Here is an 18,813-nt window from a genome sequence, read left to right as displayed (position 1 = left end):
TTAAGTAAATGTGTAAATTATATTTTCTTAACAGGAACTGAAAACATAAACACAACATTGATCATTTATTATCCAAAGTGCAACAGCGAGACTGAAAGGCTTTAAGACACAAGGCCTAAGATATATAGATCATAGGAGGACTTTGTAGGTGTGGTTGATCAGATATGATTGACGTTGCTAGTTTTAAAATAATAGTGAACCAAGTTATGAAACAAAAACGATACATCTCAGTTTTTAAATTAAATCTTCCACAAACTTGATGGTAGTAATAAATGTGCTGATGTGACATCGAGCCCTGCACCACAATGGACTTTAAATATATATGTATTTACTATTTTTGTCATATATTATATAAAAAATATATATATATTAATCACATTGAAACATACTAAATTGTACTTAAAGAAGTGTATTGCATTTACATAAGAAGATACAAATCTGCTCTGTTTCCCTGAATTCATGAGATTATATCTCCAAATTACAAGATAGCTTTTCATGACAAAGTTGATTTTGATCTGTGTTTTCGTAATTCTGAGACAATTATCTTGTTAATTCAGGAAAACAAGAAATTGAATTATCTTGTGAATTAAAACACTTCTGTAGAAACATACTCGCTTGTTTCAGATGGGATGCTTTATATTCAATAGACTATCTGTCACACATTTTATATGACTCCACTGAACACCTAAACACACTCATTTATTTTTTTGCATTAATTGCTGTGCATAATCTCCATTCAGCACTCTAAGATAAATAACAAGTGAAACATTGTCTTACCATAAACTCTCAGTGTGGTTCTGCCTTCAAACTCCTTGGTTACAGTTGTAATCCTGACTGTGTATTCTCCACTGTCATTGAGAGACAGACTCCTGAGCTCCAGAGATCCAGTGGAGGGGAAGAAGGTGATTCTTCCCTCATATCCAGGAGAAGTGGTGTTTTGAATATTTGAAACGATTATATTTTTGTCCCCAAACTTCCAGATAGTGTTTACAAATGGACTCTCTGGTAGATTCACCGTGGTAAACATCACTGTCTCTCCAACAGCTCCATTCAGAGGACCATCTGGCAACAAACCAACTCCACTAGTTAAACCTGGAAGACACAGAAACATTTCAGAAAATGACTTGAAGGGGATTGTGATAATAGCAATTATTCCACAGCATCTGATAGAGATTCAAAGTAAAAAAGGCCGTCTGTTCTTAATGAAGGAAATAATTTCTGCTTTTTGTAGAGGTTAAAGTCAAACTTGAATCAATGATTAACACAAGGCTGGTTTCAGGTCTTTTGTTGTAATGTAATGCAGTGCTTTTATTATTTGATGCTTTCTCTTTCAAAACCCAAACATTGACATGTCCATTAAGGAAAATACAAAAAGAACAGTTGGTCAAACACTTTCAGATAGCCTGCGATATACAGTACATGTTTTTATACATTAGGTTAAAGTTTCTATTCATAATATCTACATTAACAGAAGATAATTATTTCCTTGAAAGTAAATTGCTCTCTGGCCGTGCATTTGATATACTGAATATTAGTGTCGCCAATAAAAGTACAATTAAATCAGATTAGTTAAATGTTCTTAAGTCTTGTTTTTTAGCCAGGCTGGACTGAGTTTGAACTGTTTGCCAACTTCTTTGAAGCAAGCAGATATTTTTCCAGCCATGGGATCTACATGATGTTATTGAAAGAAGATATTGATCATTTCCATTTCCTAAAACAAATGATAAATACCAGTTTATGTGACAAAATATTTCTTTGTGTCCTTGATGGAAAATCTTCATGTATGTGCTGTATCATGGTGATAGCTTACCTGAAAAGACTCCCAGGAGGATGCTGATCACAGCTTTTTCCATTTTATCCAATGTCCCGTCAAGTATAACAGAGAAAAGAGTGATGTTTCACACTTCTGACCGAGCCCTAAAGGATGAGTGAGTATCAGAATGTGGATTTTGATTATGATGGTTGTATAAGGAAGTAATGTCTAATGTGTTTTGTGTTAATATGTCTGCATCAGGAGTGAATTAATCATTTACCTAATTTGAACTTTGAAACAGCAGAGCAGTGGGGAAAACACCCGTTGACAATTAGAAGGTGATGATATGCATAACTGCAGCATTAAGTGTAGAGGAAATGGTCCTAAGGGGGCTTGATGGCATTGGGTCTGGAGGACAGGTGGTGGGCCGAGAGTCTAATACAGGCTGAGACACTTTGTCCTCGGTCAGAGGGTTGAATGAGGTGAGTGAGGTAATTGTTAGTGCCAAAATATGAGGCAAACATGTCTGGTGTCAGCCGAGTGGAGGGTGGAGGGAGAAGTGAGTGGAGGAGTGATGATAGTGGGTATTCAAATTTCTCAAGTTCTTAAGATTGTGCCTAAGACTCAAAAATCAAAGAGATGACAGGGGTTGCAGTTTCAAGGATTTATTTCCCATCCAAAGCCATGGTTTTCATGTTTTCCAAATTAATAATATAAACTATGAACAAAACTATGAACAAACAATTACCATCTTGATTAAATTAATAGTTAACTCAAACAGATTCAAGAAACAGGTCTTGCTCAGGAACGCATGGCAGAGGTAGTGGATGGAGATCGTAGAGATCTACAGCTTTGAGTTGAGGCTGTAGGCACACCTACAATAATCCATCCTGCAGGACATTGAGTGGATGTGACAACTCTGTCCACCAGAGGTCGCTCTTAAAACGGATTACATCAGACCCTAGACATCAAACTAAACTCCTATGCAATAAATAATGATTTCTGTTACATTTTTATGGATGTCTTTCATTAAACCAAATTTAATAAAAAGATTGGAACAGATCGATGCATATTAGCAACATTATAAACTATAACATGTAACAATCCTTGATACATAAAGACAATACTGTACAGTTTGTGTGATTTATATGATTTTATAATTTTATTTAACAAAATAATCCTGACAGATTAGATTAATAACAGAAAATGTAATCAATAAAGTAAATGGCCGGCGATAAGAACTACAAACGGGCGCATGACACTGACTTCAAATAATGACGTATTGATAATCGTCACTTGTGAGCGACCTCTTTATTAGATCTTTCAGGGGGTATTTACTGATGTTTTTTAAGGTTGGTTGCAAAAACACATCTTAAATCTGTGTTAACCAAAGATCCCATTCCAGGAATCTAAGCAAAAACACATTCAAAAAGCCCATTATGCTGCATTATGGTCTGCCAGTGTGCTGCTGACATGCGCAATCGTGCCACAATCGACCCACTGTCGGTTTAAAGGCCGAGGACGCGTTCACTATCGACTCAACGCCACCCCCCCCCCCCCCCCCCCCCTCCTCTCCGTAGACTCACATTTTAAATCCCTTTTTGATACACTTATGTTTGACCTAGAACCCCCAAATTTTCACCAGTTGTTCGTGAGATTGGGAACTGTCACCAAAACAAAAAACTTCATAGGTCTCTTCTAAGAGATTTTGTGAGCCCACAAGTCACTTAAGGCCCCACTCTCAATTTGCCAAACCTTTCACAATTGAAACACTTTTATCAAAACATCAAAAAAGGGTGTTAAAAAGCATGAAAATGTTCCAAAAGACAGAGGGTCATTCTCCACTATATGCTGAATGCTTTGTGAACAAGACTGATGTTAAAAACTCATTTTAAAGTTGCTTAAAAGAGCTAATTTGACCATTTGAGGCCTAGCAGAGACATGAAGCCTTTTGACCTGTTCAACCCTGTTTCTCTATGAAAGACATTAAAGTGAATATTAAAACAATGACTGATGACAAATTAGATTAACTCTTCTATAAGGAAAGAAGGATAAAAAAATACTCGGATGAATTAATATGGACAAGAGCATAAGAGATTTTTACTTTTAGTCATTATTCTAAACCAAGCACTTAAGGCTGTCCTCCAAGCATATAGTTCCCCAGATTCTATGATATACTTAAACCAAAACAAACAAACAAAATAAAAAATAAAAAACACAAAAAAAAAACATTTTATGTATTGGGCTTTGAAAGAGCTCTATGAAAGTATGACTGCCTATGAAATTAGAATATTTAAGTTTTTGGTTTAGAGCTGAACGACATACATCGTTGGAAAGGTCTCATCCTGGAGAGTAACATGTGTGAAGATGAGGTTTCAACATGAACCCTGTTTTGAAATAATGCCCTTTGAACCTTGACCCAAGGGCATGTTTGAAGGCTTATACCTCAGCAACAAAAGGGGCTACAGACATGGGAATAACTGTTTTAGAGAGGTCTTGGAACAAAGTACCATGTGAGGGTAGTCAGCTCACCAAAACAACAGGGGGAGCTGCTATATATGGTTATATGGACACTTAAGCCTCAAACTATCTTAAAATGTTGCATTTTCCACCAAAAATAGAAGGGATGTCTGCCATGTTTTTTTTTTTCGCCAGGGGAAAACTGGACAGTCACGTGACCTGAGGTATGCCTATACAAAAGAATAGCCAAAATGAAACATAGACAATTTTAGAGCCATTATTGTGAAACTACTACGTTTTGCGCTGTGGACCAACGTAGGTATTACACATTTTGATATGAGACTGGGTTGATTAAACCACTCCCCAAATCTTCAAGAAATTATCCTAGGATACCACTCAATTACAAGGGTATAAGTCTTATTAGTTGTATAAAATTGTATTCTTCTATTTTAAGCTGCAGACTAGTTGACCACCTTGAGAGAACGGGTGTTCTGGTGGATGAGCAAAATGGATTCAGAAAAGCTAGAGCATGTATTGATCATGTATATGTAGTCACCTCAATAATACGTGCTAGAATGAAGGAAAAGAGATCAACGTTTGCTTGTTTCATTGATTACAAGAAGGCGTTTGACTGGATAAATAGGGAGCTTCTACAATATAGGTTAAGTGCTGGTGTGAATGGGAAATTTTATTCCGCTGTGAAGTCTCTTTATCAAGCACCTGTTGCCTGCGTCCAGGTTAATGAATACACAACTGGATGGTTTCCTCAACAATTTGGAGTGAAGCAAGGAGATGTTTTGTCTCCGACATTGTTCTCTATTTACATCAACGATTTAGCTCTTCAAATTAAAACCTCTGATGTGGGAGTTAAAGTGGTTGGAATATTATTATATGCGGATGATGTAGTTCTACTGGCTGAAGATGAAGATGATTTACAGATTATGATGAATATTGTTGCAGAGTGGTGCTTGAAATGGAGACTAGTGGCAAATGAAGACAAAACACAAGTAGTACATTTCAGGCAAAAATCATTAGTAAGAAGTCCATTTATTTTTAATTTAGGCACAACAGTGCTATCATATGCTGATCACTATAAATATCTTGGCTTGACATTGGATGGACACATGAAACATGAGTGTTTTGACTCAGTCAGCTGGTCGAGCTCTGGGATCTGTACTGAACAAAGTTAAACACTGTGGTAATCTGGGATTTCAGACTTATACACAATTCTATCATTCATGTGTGTGTCCAGTGTCTGATTATGCTTCTGGTGTCTGGGGGTTCCTGGAACATCTAATTTGCAATTCTGTACATCATAGAGCTCTGAGGTGCTTCTTGGGAGTCCATAAATCAACGCCAGTCCTCGCTGTGAGTGGAGATATGGGATGGGAGCCTCCAAACATCAGACATAAATGTGAAATGCTTTGGCTTTGGATCAGACTTGTAAAGGTGTCGGATCAGAGACTCAAAACATTTTTTTTTATTTGGGATACCTGTCATTGTCACCCATGGGCAAAGGAGATAAAATCTGTATTCCATATGAATAATATGTCCTTTATTTTTCTGAATAAGTTAATTTGTGATATTCAGGAGATAAAGAATAATATGTTTGTTATGTACAAAGAGAAATGGTCTGTAGATATATGGTGCAAACCAAAACTAAGAACGTATTGTCTCATAAAGGTGTAGAAGCCCATGCTAAGTTTAATTTATCCCTGAAAACTCACCTCTTAAACACTGCCTACAACCACTAACTGATCAGCTCTTATTAACAGCATCCTAAGCTGAGCGGTTATGGCCTCAGAAAGTTAAAAATGTATTAAATAAAAGAATTACCTAAAAGAACAATATATATACACTGTATATACAAACATCTGTTTTTATATACTAATATCACTTTTAAAACAGATGTTTACAAAGTGCTTTGACTTCATGATAATGAAGTCTCTGAGGACAAATTCCTTCTGGTGCTCCATCTTCATGATACATGTATCCTCATGGCACAAGTTCAATTTACCTTCAAAAGACAGCTGAGTTTATATACACTCGTATACCCTTAATGTGTCCTCATATACCGCTGATGTGTTCTCATATACCGTTGATGTGTTCTCATATACCGTACATGTGTTCTCATATACCGTTGATATATTCTCATATACCATTGATGTGTTGTCATATACTGTTGATGTGTTCTCATTAACATCTTCTTGTTTTGGTTGTTGTAGTTTATCTGGGAAACAAAGAGCCAAACCTAATAGATTAATATGAGTAGGTAGATATTTACATGATAAGTAAAGGGTGCATTTCAATAATAGGAATTCTTACCTGTCCTTTTTTGCTGAGGTTTGTTGTTGGCTCTAAAATGTAGAATAAGAACAAATATTAAATATTTCCAGATAGATGCTTGTGATCATCTTAATTAATATTTGTCTATTTGAAAGTACTGTTACTGAGCAAATGATGTTTAATCAATAATCAAGGCTAGTCAGTTCAAATTACAACATCTCTGAACAACAATTCATTAAGAAACAGAAATGTCTGACTTGTTATGATATGAAGTTATTACACTGATTTCTTTATATAAAATGTGTCCTGTCATTGTGTCAACCTGAATCTAGTTTAACATTTTCTGTCTGCTTTTTCCTCTGAACCCACTCGTGTCTTCTCAGATCCCGACTCTCCCTTCTGTTTTGCAGCAATCTTTGTCTTTCCACTACCTCCATTTTTACATCTTCTGAGCTGCACACTTGTGATATAATTTAACTCTCCTCCAGTCGCTTTCAATTTCGAGTGTTCGAGCAAGGCCCTTTAACGACACAAACCCGTCACTGCGTTTTTAAACTTCTGCTCTTTGTGCCTGCTTCATAAGCGGATAAGTCTTCCTAACTCTCTGGTAGGCTGGCTGGTATAAACTTCAACAGTTTTCTAACAACTAGTAATAATGAACTATTACATTCAAACATACTGGGATGAAAAAACAAGCTTTCCCGGTTACATTTCAAAGACCTTTTAACTTACTTCTTTTTGTAGATAAAGTATCCTGCAGCAGCAGCTCCAGGGATCACCAAACATGCAATTACTATTCCAGCAATACAACCACCACTACAGCTTGATGTTACTGCAGAGAATACTAAGAGAAGAGGAGGACAAGAACATATTCTGTAAACAGGAACTGTGTCATACTAACAACAGATACAAAGCATTCACTGACTTCCCCTGATTTCTACTGAGAGATTATTTATGCACTATGGGTAATGAACCAGATTCAGTTTTAACAAGGTAAATGAATGCTTGGAATAAAAACCACAAAATCTCTCGACCTCTTATCATTAATTTTAATATTATTTAAAGAACTTTAAGTCTCACAATTTTAATCTGTAGAAGTGCATTTCTAAATTTGACTATTTTCAGAGAATCCTTCAGTAATATATTATATATATTATAATATATTGGGGCGCTGATAGCCTAGTGCATGAGCTCCATATACAGAGTCTATAGTCCTCCAAACAGGTGGCTTGTGTTTAAATCTGACCTGTGGCTGCTTTTCCTCATGTCTTCCTCACTCATTTCCTACTCTATCCATTGTCCTATACTAAAGGCCAAAAGCCCACAAACAATCAATCTTTAAAGTCTCATGAACTGAAAATAGATCAGACACATTTAATTGGTCAAATTGATCTCAAAGACATGTCCCACCAACAGAATCTACAATAAACACCGTCTTGTTACCTGTTACAGTCACTCCATGCACTGAAGAAGATGATCTTCCAGTTATAATATTCTTTGCTTGACAGGTGTAGTTTCCACTGTCTGACGCTTCAGCGTTCTTTTTAGTGTACTCAGGAGAATTGAGTATCTCTGTCCTATTCAGTAACCAGGTGAAGTTTGCAGGTGGTTCAGACTCGGCATCACAGGTTAATGTGAAGGTGTCTCCCAAAGATATGTGATGCTGGCCTTTGATTTGAGTGTTTTCTGGTCCATCTGAAAAACAGTAATAGTTAAAAAATGTAAATTTAATGTGTAACAGGTAAAAATAAGTTGTGTTTTAATGGCAGATTTGTATTATGACGCTCATTATTTTGTACAGTTAATGAGTACAGTAGTTTGTCACCTACAGTTCACAACCAAGACGTGTTTAGCTTCCATGGAGTTGATGGGGTTGCTGATATTACAGGAATATTCTCCTCTGTCTGTTTTTTTTAGACGTTGAAAAGACAGAACTCTGTTGTTATCGTAAAGTATAATGTCAGCTTGATTTAGATCAGATCCATCCTTCATCCACTTTCTGGTAAACACGGAGCCAGCAGCGTCACAGGTTAAGTTGACAGAGTTCCCCTCTATTGCCTCCTTTGATGACGATGTGATTAAAGGATTTGATATTCTCTCTGTTGGACAAAAGATCACAGAAACTTTTTAAATGTATGAAGAAGAAAAACAACAGGTTTAGCTATAGATTAACAATAAATTTAAATTTTTAACAGCAACATTGTGAAATTTACAGTTTCATTAAAGGTAAGTCTCACAGTTTTAATCTGTAGAAGTGCATTTCTAAATTTGACTATTTTCAGAGAATCCTTCAGTAATATATTGGGGCGCTGATAGCCTACTGCATGAGCTCCATATACAGAGTCTATAGTCCTCCAAGCGGGCAGCTTGTGTTTAAATCTGACCTGTGGCTGCTTTTCCTCATGTCTTCCTCACTCATTTCCTACTCTATCCATTGTCCTATAATAAATACCAAAAGCCCACAAACAATCGATCTTTAAAGCCTCATGAACTGAAAATAGATCAGACACATTTAATTGGTCAAATTGATCTCAAAGACATGTCACACCAACAGAATCTACAATAAACACCGTCTTGTTACCTGTTACAGTCACTCCATGTCCTGAAGAAGATGATCTTCCAGTTATAATATTCTTTGCTTGACAGGTGTAGTTTCCACTGTCTGACGCTTCAGCGTTCTTTTTAGTGTACTCAGGAGAATTGAGTATCTCTGTCCCATTCAGTAACCAGGTGAAGTTTGCAGGTGGTTCAGACTCGGCATCACAGGTTAATGTGAAGGTGTCTCCCAAAGATATGTGATGCTGGCCTTCGATCTGAACGTGTTCTGGTCCATCTGAAAAACAGTTATAGTTTATTGACGTAAAAAATCTTAATCAATGTGTAACAGGTAAAAATAAGTTGTGTTTTAATGGCAGATTTGTATTATGACGCTCATTATTTTGAACAGTTTATGAGTACAGTAGTTTGTTACCTACAGTTCACAACCAAGACGTGTTTAGCTTCCATGGAGTTGATGGGGTTGCTGATATTACAGGAATATTCTCCTCTGTATGTTTTATTTAGACGTTGAAAAGACAGAACTCTGTTGTTATCGTAAAGCATAATGTCAGCTTGATTTAGATCAGATCCATCCTTCATCCACTTTCTGGTAAACACGGAGCCAGCAGCGTCACAGGTTAAGTTGACAGAGTTCCCCTCTATTGCCTCCTTTGGTGATGATGTGATAGAAGGATTTGATATTCTCTCTGTTGGACAAAAGATCACAAAAACTTTTTAAATATATGAAGAAGAAAAACAACAGGTTCAGCTATAGATTAACAATAAATTTAAATATTTAACAACAACAAGGACTTTGAGCTTTTCCATGAAATGTGTTTTCCATCTAATTGAATGTCATTGTTTAAAAGGTTTCACCTCAAGTCTTAATGAAATCTTTTAACCTGTAGTAACTTCTCTGCCAGCTTGGAGGGCATTGGAAACAAGACGTAAAAACACAACATTTTTTATCAATGTTGGCAAACTAAAATCAAATGACTAGTTAGGTAATGCTATAACTACACACCATTCATTTCTAAATGATTTTACTGATGAATGAGTATTAGTATGAATGTAAATACTAAACATGTGTGATGGATACACTGAGCACAAACCAGAAGGGATGAGCTCAGCTGTCAGACTCACTCTGTATATTTAATGATTACACCTTATCATATCTGATGACTGGTTCTTGGTGCAATGATTAACCAGTGTTGGAGCCTCCTCCCTATTCACTATCAGCACTGGTAAACTGTTCGGTAATGTTAGCCTAACAAACAGACACAATTGGAAAACTATTATCTAAACTCCAAACAAAACAAAGAAAGATATGTGAAAGGATTTACACTTGGTGGGTTAAATAGATCATAATTAAGAATTTCAGTTTCAGCACATGAAGTATTCTTGACCTTAAAAACGAGTTAAAGAAAAAGGAACTGTTTATTTGAAGTTGTTTTACTTCCTGTTCCCCAGGCTTTTACCCAATCTCTGATTGTGTCATACTATACTGCTCTTACTCTTTACAGAACTTTTAGCTTTTAATCACAGAGGTCACTTTTAATCATCACTTGTCAATTTAACTTTTGCCACTCACTTCACATACTTTCAAAATTGTCCTGTATAGTTCATTTCACTATTTATATTCTTCTTGTATATAACTCCTGTTTTTGTTTTATTTGTTATTATCTGACCTATTCTGTTTTGATTTTGTATTACCTACTTCTCTTCTCTTGTTGTTCATTCATCTCTATGTCTTCATGTGTGACATTTATTCATTTTTAAGAGTTAAGTAAATGTGTAAATTATATTTTCTTAAACAGGAACTGAAAACATAAACACAACATTGATCATTTATTATCCAAAGTGCAACAGCGAGACTGAAAGGCTTTAAGACACAAGGCCTAAGATATATAGATCATAGGAGGACTTTGTAGGTGTGGTTGATCAGATATGATTGAGGTTGCTAGTTTTAAAATAATAGCGAACCAAGTTATGAAACAAAAACGATACATCTCAGTTTTTAAATTAAATCTTCCAAAAACTTGATGGTAGTAATAAAGGTGCTGATGTGACATCGAGCCCTGCACCACAATGGACTTTAAATATATATGTATTTACTATTTTTGTCATATATTATGTAAAATAAAATATATATATTAATCACATTGAAACATACTAAATCGTACTTAACTACTCAGGCCACTTCCTGAGCACTGCTGAGGTGCCCTTGAGCAAGGCACCTAACCCCCCCCCCCCCCCCCCCCCCCCCCCACAAGCTCAGGAGCGCCCTCACTCTGAGACCTCTCCATTAGTGCATGTCCATAGGATCCTGTTTGTGCATGTGTGTGTATTTCAGCCTATGTTTGTGTAGCATGTTAACTAGACAGAGTGTAAAAACGAATTTCCCCTCGCGGGATCAATAAAGTATAAATTCTTAAAGAAGTGTATTGCATTTACATAAGAAGACACAAATCTGCTCTGTTTCCCTGAATTCATGAGATTATATCTCCTAATTACAAGATAGCTTTTCAGGACAAAGTTGATTTCGATCTGTGTTTTTGTAATTCTGAGACAATTTTCTTGTTAATTCAGGAAAACAAGAAATTGAATTATCTTGTGAATTAAAACACTTCTGTAGAAACATACTCGCCTGTTTCAGATGGGATGCTTTATATTCAACAGACTATCTGTCACACATTTTATATGACTCCACTGAACACCTAAACACACTCATTTATTTTTTTGCATTAATTGCTGTGCATAATCTCCATTCAGCACTCTAAGATAAATAACAAGAAGAAGAAGAAGAAGAATTTATACTTTATTGATCCCGCGAGGGGAAATTCGTTTTTACACTCTGTCAAGTTAAACATTGTCTTACCATAAACTCTCAGTGTGGTTCTGCCTTCAAACTCCCTCACAGTTGTAATCCTGACTATGTATTCTCCACTGTCATTGAGAGACAGACTCCTGAGCTCCAGAGATCCAGTGGAGGGGAAGAAGGTGATTCTTCCCTCATATCCAGGAGAAGTGTTGTTTTGAATATTTGAAATGATTATAGTTTTGTCCCCAAACCTCCAGTGAGTTGTTACAAATGGACTCTCTGGTGGATTCACTGTGGTAAACATCACTGTCTCTCCAACAGCTCCATTCAGAGGACCATCTGGCAACAAACCAACTCCACTAGTTAAACCTGGAAGACACAGAAACATTTCAGAAAATGACTTGAAGGGGATTGTGATAATAGCAATTATTCCACAGCATCTGATAGAGATTCAAAGTAAAAAAAGGCCGTCTGTTCTTAATGAAGGAAATAATTTCTGCTTTTTGTAGAGGTTAAAGTCAAACTTGAATCAATGATTAACACAAGGCTGGTTTCAGGTCTTTTGTTGTCATGTAATGCAGTGCTTTTATTATTTGATGCTTTCTCTTTCAAAACCCAAACATTGACATGTCCATTAAGGAAAATACAAAAAGAACAGTTGGTCAAACACTTTCAGATAGCCTGCGATATACAGTACATGTTTTTATACATTATGTTAAAGTTTCTATTCATAATATCTACATTGACAGAAGATAATTATTTCCTTGAAAGTAAATTGCTCTCTGGTCGTGCATTTGATATACTGAATATTAGTGCAGCCAATAAAAGTACAATTAAATCAGATTAGTTAAATGTTCTTAAGTCTTGTTTTTTAGCCAGGCTGGACTGAGTTTGAACTGTTTGCTAACTACTTTGAAGCAAGCAGATATTTTTCCAGCCATGGGATCTACATGATGTTATTGAAAGAAGATATTGATCATTTCCATTTCCTAAAACAAATGATAAATACCAGTTTATGTGACAAAATATTTCTTTGTGTCCTTGAGTAAGCTGATGGAAAATCTTCATGTATGTGCTGTATCATGGTGATAGCTTACCTGAAAAGACTCCCAGGAGGAGGCTGATCACAGCTTTTTCCATTTTTTCGAACGTCCCGTCAAGTATAACAGAGAAAAGAATGATGTTTCACACTTCTGACCGAGCCCTAAAGGATGAGTGAGTATCAGAATGTGGATTTTGATTATGATGGTCGTATAAGGAAGTAATGTCTAATGTGTTTTGTGTTCATATGTCTGCATCAGGAGTGAATTAATCATTTACCTAATTTGAACTTTGAAACAGCAAAGCAGTGGAGAAAACACCCGTTGACAAAGAGAAGGTGATGATATGCATAACTGCAGCATTAAGTGTAGAGGAAATGGTCCTAAGGGGGCTTGATGGCATTGGGTCTGGAGGACAGGTGGTGGGCCGAGAGTCTAATACAGGCTGAGACACTTTGTCCTCGGTCAGAGGGTTGAATGAGGTGAGTGAGGTAATTGTTAGTGCCAAAATATGAGGCAAACATGTCTGGTGTCAGCCGAGTGGAGGGTGGAGGAGGAGGTGAGTGGAGGAGTGATGATAGTGGGTATTACAATTTCTCAAGTTCTTAAGATTGTGCCTAAGACTCAAAAATCAAAGAGATGACAGGGGTTGCAGTTTCAAGGATTTATTTCCCATCCAAAGCCATGGTTTCTGTGGTATCAAAGACACATTTTCCAAATTAATAATATAAACTAATCACGAAACTATGAACAAACAATTACCATCTTGATTAAATTAATAGGTCTTGCTCAGGAACGCATGGCAGAGGTAGTGGATGGAGATCGTAGAGATCTACAGCTTTGAGTTGAGGCTGTAGGCACACCTGCAATAATCCATCCTGCAGGACATTGAGTGGATGTGACAACTCTGTCCACCAGAGGTCGCTCTTAAAACGGATTACATCAGACCCTAGACATCAAACTAAACTCCTATGCAATAAATAATGATTTCTGTTACATTTTTATGGATGTCTTTCATTACAACCAAATTTAATAAAACGATTGGAACAGATCGATGCATATTAGCAACATTATAAACTATAAAATGTAACAATCCTTGATACATAAAGACAATACTGTACAGTTTGTGTGATTTATATGATTTTATAATTTTATTTAACAAAATAATCCTGACGGATTAGATTAATACCAGAAAATGTAATCAATAAAGTAAATGGCCGGCGATAAGAACTACAAACGGGCGCATGACACTGACATCAAATAATGACGTATTGATAATCGTCACTTGTGAGCGACCTCTTTATTAGCTCTTTCAGGGGGTATTTACTGATGTTTTTTAAGGTTGGTTGCAAAAACACATCTTAAATCTGTGTTAACCAAAGATCCCATTCCAGGAATCTAAGCAAAAACACATTCAAAAAGCCCATTATGCTGCATTATGGTCTGCCAGTGTACTGCTGACATGCGCAATCGTGCAGTCACGCCCACTGTCGGTTTAAAGGCCAATTCAACGCCACCGCCACCGCCCCCCTCCTCTCCCTCCTCTCCCTCCTCTCCGTAGACTCACATTTTAAATCCCTTTTTGATACACTTACGTTTGACCTAGAACCCCCAAATTTTCACCAGTTGTTCGTGAGATTGGGAACTGTCACCAAAACAAAAAACTTCATAGGTCTCTTCTAAGAGATTTTGTGAGCCCACAAGTCACTTAAGGCCCCACTCTCAATTTGCCAAACCTTTCACAATTGAAACACTTGTGTTTCTATTTTTGTGTTAAAAAGTGTGAAAATGTTCCAAAAGACAGAGGGTCATTCTCCACTATATGCTGAATGCTTTGTGAACAAGACTGATGTTAAAAACTCATTTTAAAGGTGCTTAAAAGAGCTAATTTGACCATTTGAGGCCTAGCAGAGACATGAAGCCTTTTGACCTGTTCAACCCTGTTGCTCTATGAAAGACATTAAACTGAATATTAAAACAATGAATGATGACAAATTAGATTAACTCTTCTATAAGGAAAGAAGGATAAAAAAAAATACTAGGATGAATTAATATGGACAAGAGCATAAGAGATTTTTACTTTTAGCCATTATTCTAAACCAAGCACTTAAGGCTGTCCTCCAAGCATATAGTTCCTCAGATTTTATGATATACTTAAACCAAAACAAACAAACAAAATAAAAAATAAAAAACACAAAAAAAAACATTTTATGTACTGGGCTTTGAAAGAGCTCTATGAAAGTATGACTGCCTATGAAATGAGAATATTTAAGTTTTTAAGGTTTAGAGCTGAACGACATACATCGTTGGAAAGGTCTCATCCTGGAGAGTAACATATGTGAAGATGAGGTTTCAACATGACCCCTGTTTTGAAATAATGCCCTTTGAACCTTGACCCAAGGGCATGTTTGAAGGCTTATACCTCAGCAACAAAAGGGGCTACAGACATGGGAATAACTGTTTTAGAGAGGTCTTGGAACAAAGTATCATGTGAGGGTAGTCAGCTCACCAAAACAACAGGGGGAGCTGCTATATATGGTTATATGGACACTTAAGCCTCAAACTATCTTAAAATATTGCATTTTCCACCAAAAATAGAAGGGATGTCTGCCATGTTTTTTTTTTTCGCCAGGGGAAAACTGGACAGTCACGTGACCTGAGGTATGCCTATACAAAAGAATAGACTAAATGAAACATAGACAATTTTAGAGCCCTTATTATGAAACTACTACGTTTTGCGCTGTGGACCAACGTAGGTATTACACATTTTGATATGAGACTGGGTTGATTAAACCAATCCACAAATCTTCAAAAAATTATTCTAGGATACCACTCAATTACAAGGGTATAAGTCTTATTAGTTGTATAAAATTGTATTCTTCTATTTTAAGCTGCAGACTAGTTGACCACCTTGAGAGAACGGGTGTTCTGGTGGATGAGCAAAATGGATTCAGAAAAGCTAGAGCATGTATTGATCATGTATATGTAGTCACCTCAATAATACGTGCTAGAATGAAGGAAAAGAGATCAACGTTTGCTTGTTTCATTGATTACAAGAAGGCGTTTGACTGGATAAATAGGGAGCTTCTACAATATAGGTTAAGTGCTGGTGTGAATGGGAAATTTTATTCAGCTGTGAAGTCTCTTTATCAAGCACCTGTTGCCTGCGTCCAGGTTAATGAATACACAACTGGATGGGTTTCCTCAACAATTTGGAGTGAAGCAAGGAGATGTTTTGTCTCCGACATTGTTCTCAATTTACATCAACAATTTAGCTCTTCAAATTAAAACCTCTGATGTGGGAGTTAAAGTGGTTGGAATATTATTATATGCAGATGATGTAGTTCTACTGGCTGAACATGAAGATGATTTACAGATTATGATGAATATTGTTGCAGAGTGGTGCTTGAAATGGAGACTAGTGGCAAATGAAGACAAAACACAAGTAGTACATTTCAGGCAAAAATCATTAGTAAGAAGTCCATTTATTTTTAATTTAGGCACAACAGTGATATCATATGTTGATCAATATAAATATCTTGGCTTGACATTGGATGAACACACGAAGCTATGAGTGTTTTGACTCAGTCAGCTGGTCGAGCTCTGGGATCTGTACTGAACAAAGTTAAACACTGTGGTAATCTTGGATTTCAGACTTATACACAACTCTATCATTCATGTGTGTGTCCAGTGTCTGATTATGCTTCTAGTGTCTGGGGGTTCCTGGAACATCTAATTTGCAATTCTGTACATCAGAGAGCTCTGAGGTCCTTCTTGGGAGTCCATAAATTAACACCAGTCCTCGCTGTGAGTGGATATATGGGATGGGAGCCTCCAAACATCAGACATAAATGTGAAATGCTTCGGCTTTGGAACAGACTTGTAAGGTGTCGGATCAGAGACTCAGAAAAAATATTCTTATTTGGGATACCTGTCATTGTCACCCATGGGCAAAGGAGATAAAATCTGCATTCCATATAAATAATATGTCCTTTATTTTTCTGAATAAGTTAATTTGTATATATTCAGGAGATAAAGAATAATATATTTGTTATGTACAAAGAGAAATGGTCTGTAGATATATGGTGTAAATCAAAACTAAGAACGTATTGTCTCATAAAGGATTGCTACAGTGTGGAAGCCCATGCTAAGTTTAATTTATCCCTGAAAACTCACCTCTTCAACACTGCCTACAACCACTAACTGATCAGCTCTTATTAACAGCATCCTAAGCTGAGCGGTTATGGCCTCAGAAAGTTAAAAACGTATTAAATAAAAGAATTACCTAAAAGAACAATATATACACTGTATATACAAACATCTGTTTTTATATACTAATATCACTTTTAAAACAGATGTTTACAAAGTGCTTTGACTTCATGATAATGAAGTCTCTGAGGACAAATTCCTTCTGGTGCTCCATCTTCATGATACATGTATCCTCATGGCACAAGTTCAATTTACCTTCAAAAGACCGCTGAGTTTATATACACTCGTATACCCTTAATGTGTCCTCATATACCCTTAATGTGTCCTCATATACCCTTAATGTGTCCTCATATACCGTTGATATATTCTCATATACCATTGATGTGTTGTCATATACTGTTGATGTGTTCTCATTAACATCTTCTTGTTTTGGTTGTTGTAGTTTATCTGGGAAACAAAGAGCCAAACCTAATAGATTAATATGAGTAGGTAGATATTTACATGATAAGTAAAGGGTGCATTTCAATCAGAGGAATTCTTACCTGTCCCTTTTTGCTGCGGTTTGTCGTTGGCTCTAAAATGTAGAATAAGAACAAATATTAAATATTTCCAGATAGATGCTTGTGATCATCTTAATTAATAGTTGTCTATTTGAAAGTACTGTTACTGAGCAAATTATGTTTAATCAATAATCAATACTAGTCAGTTCAAATTACAACATCTCTGAACAACAACTCATTAAGAAACAAAAATGTCTGACTTGTTATGTTACAAAGTTATTACACTGATTTCTTTATATAAAATGTGTCCTGTCATTGTGTCAACCTGAATCTAGTTTAACATTTTCTGTCTGCTTTTTCCTCTGAACTCACTCGTGTCTTCTCAGATCCCGACTCTCCCTTCTGTTTTGCAGCAATCTTTGTCTTTCCACTACCTCCAGTTTTACATCTTCTGAGCTGCACACTTGTAATATAATTTAACTCTCCTCAAGTCGCTTTCAATTTCGAGTGTTCGAGCAAGGCCCTTTAAAGACACAAACCCGTCACTGCGTTTTTAAACTTCTGCCCTTTGTGCCTGCTTCATAAGCGGATAAGTCTTCCTAACTCTCTGGTAGGCTGGCTGGTATAAACTTCAATAGTTTTCTAACAACTAGTAATAATGAACTATTACATTCAAACATACTGGGATGAAAAAACAAGCTTTCCCGGTTACATTTCAAAGACCTTTTAACTTACTTCTTTTTGTAGATAAAGTATCCTGCAGCAGCAGCTCCAGGGATCACCAAACATGCAATTACTATTCCAGCGATACAACCACCACTACAGCTTGATGTTACTACAGAGAATACTAAGAAAAGAGGAGGACAAGAACATATTCTGTAAACAGGAACTGTGCCATACTAACAGCAGATACAAAGCATTCATTGACTTCCCCTGATTTCTACCGACAGATTATTTATGCACTATGGGTAATGAACCAGATTCAGTTTTAACAAGGTAAATGAATGCTTGGAATAAAAACCACAAAATCTCTCGACGTCTTATCATTCATTTTAATACAATTTTTAGAACTTTAAGTCTCACAATTTTAATCTGTAGAAGTGCATTTCTAAATTTGACTATTTTCAGAGAATCCTTCAGTAATATATTGGGGCGCTGATAGCCTAGTGCATGAGCTCCATATACAGAGTCTATAGTCCTCCAAGC

At 36.4% G+C, this 18,813-nt stretch overlaps 1 protein-coding gene and 1 long non-coding RNA gene across 15 annotated transcripts in view; both read right to left on the bottom strand.

Annotated features, from left to right (window-relative positions):
* The window catches only part of LOC132983803 (hemicentin-1-like), a 59,295-nt gene that overhangs the window by 33,936 nt on the left and 6,546 nt on the right, over positions 1-18,813 (bottom strand). For 13 of the 14 annotated variants that reach the window (XM_061050286.1, XM_061050287.1, XM_061050284.1 and 10 more), the window contains 4 exons: positions 9,475-9,744; positions 9,081-9,332; positions 8,329-8,598; positions 7,943-8,194 (listed from right to left, as the gene is read on the bottom strand). In XM_061050286.1, the coding sequence (XP_060906269.1) occupies positions 7,943-8,194; positions 8,329-8,598; positions 9,081-9,332; positions 9,475-9,744 (1,044 nt within the window). The remainder of the gene's footprint in view (positions 1-7,942; positions 8,195-8,328; positions 8,599-9,080; positions 9,333-9,474; positions 9,745-18,813) is intronic. The other variant, XM_061050293.1, reaches the window with a different exon arrangement.
* On the bottom strand, positions 17,457-18,336 carry LOC132983813 (uncharacterized). Its single transcript, XR_009674878.1, has 2 exons — positions 17,650-18,336; positions 17,457-17,554 (listed from the first exon to the last, which is right to left on the bottom strand). It is a non-coding gene; the product is annotated as an uncharacterized LOC132983813 (long non-coding RNA).

The sequence above is a fragment of the Labrus mixtus genome, chromosome 11 (genome assembly GCF_963584025.1).
Source record: "Labrus mixtus chromosome 11, fLabMix1.1, whole genome shotgun sequence".
Classification (NCBI taxonomy): Eukaryota; Metazoa; Chordata; class Actinopteri; order Labriformes; family Labridae; genus Labrus; species Labrus mixtus.
Note: the sequence above shows the minus strand (reverse complement) of the source record. Positions and strands in the feature narration are given on the sequence as shown.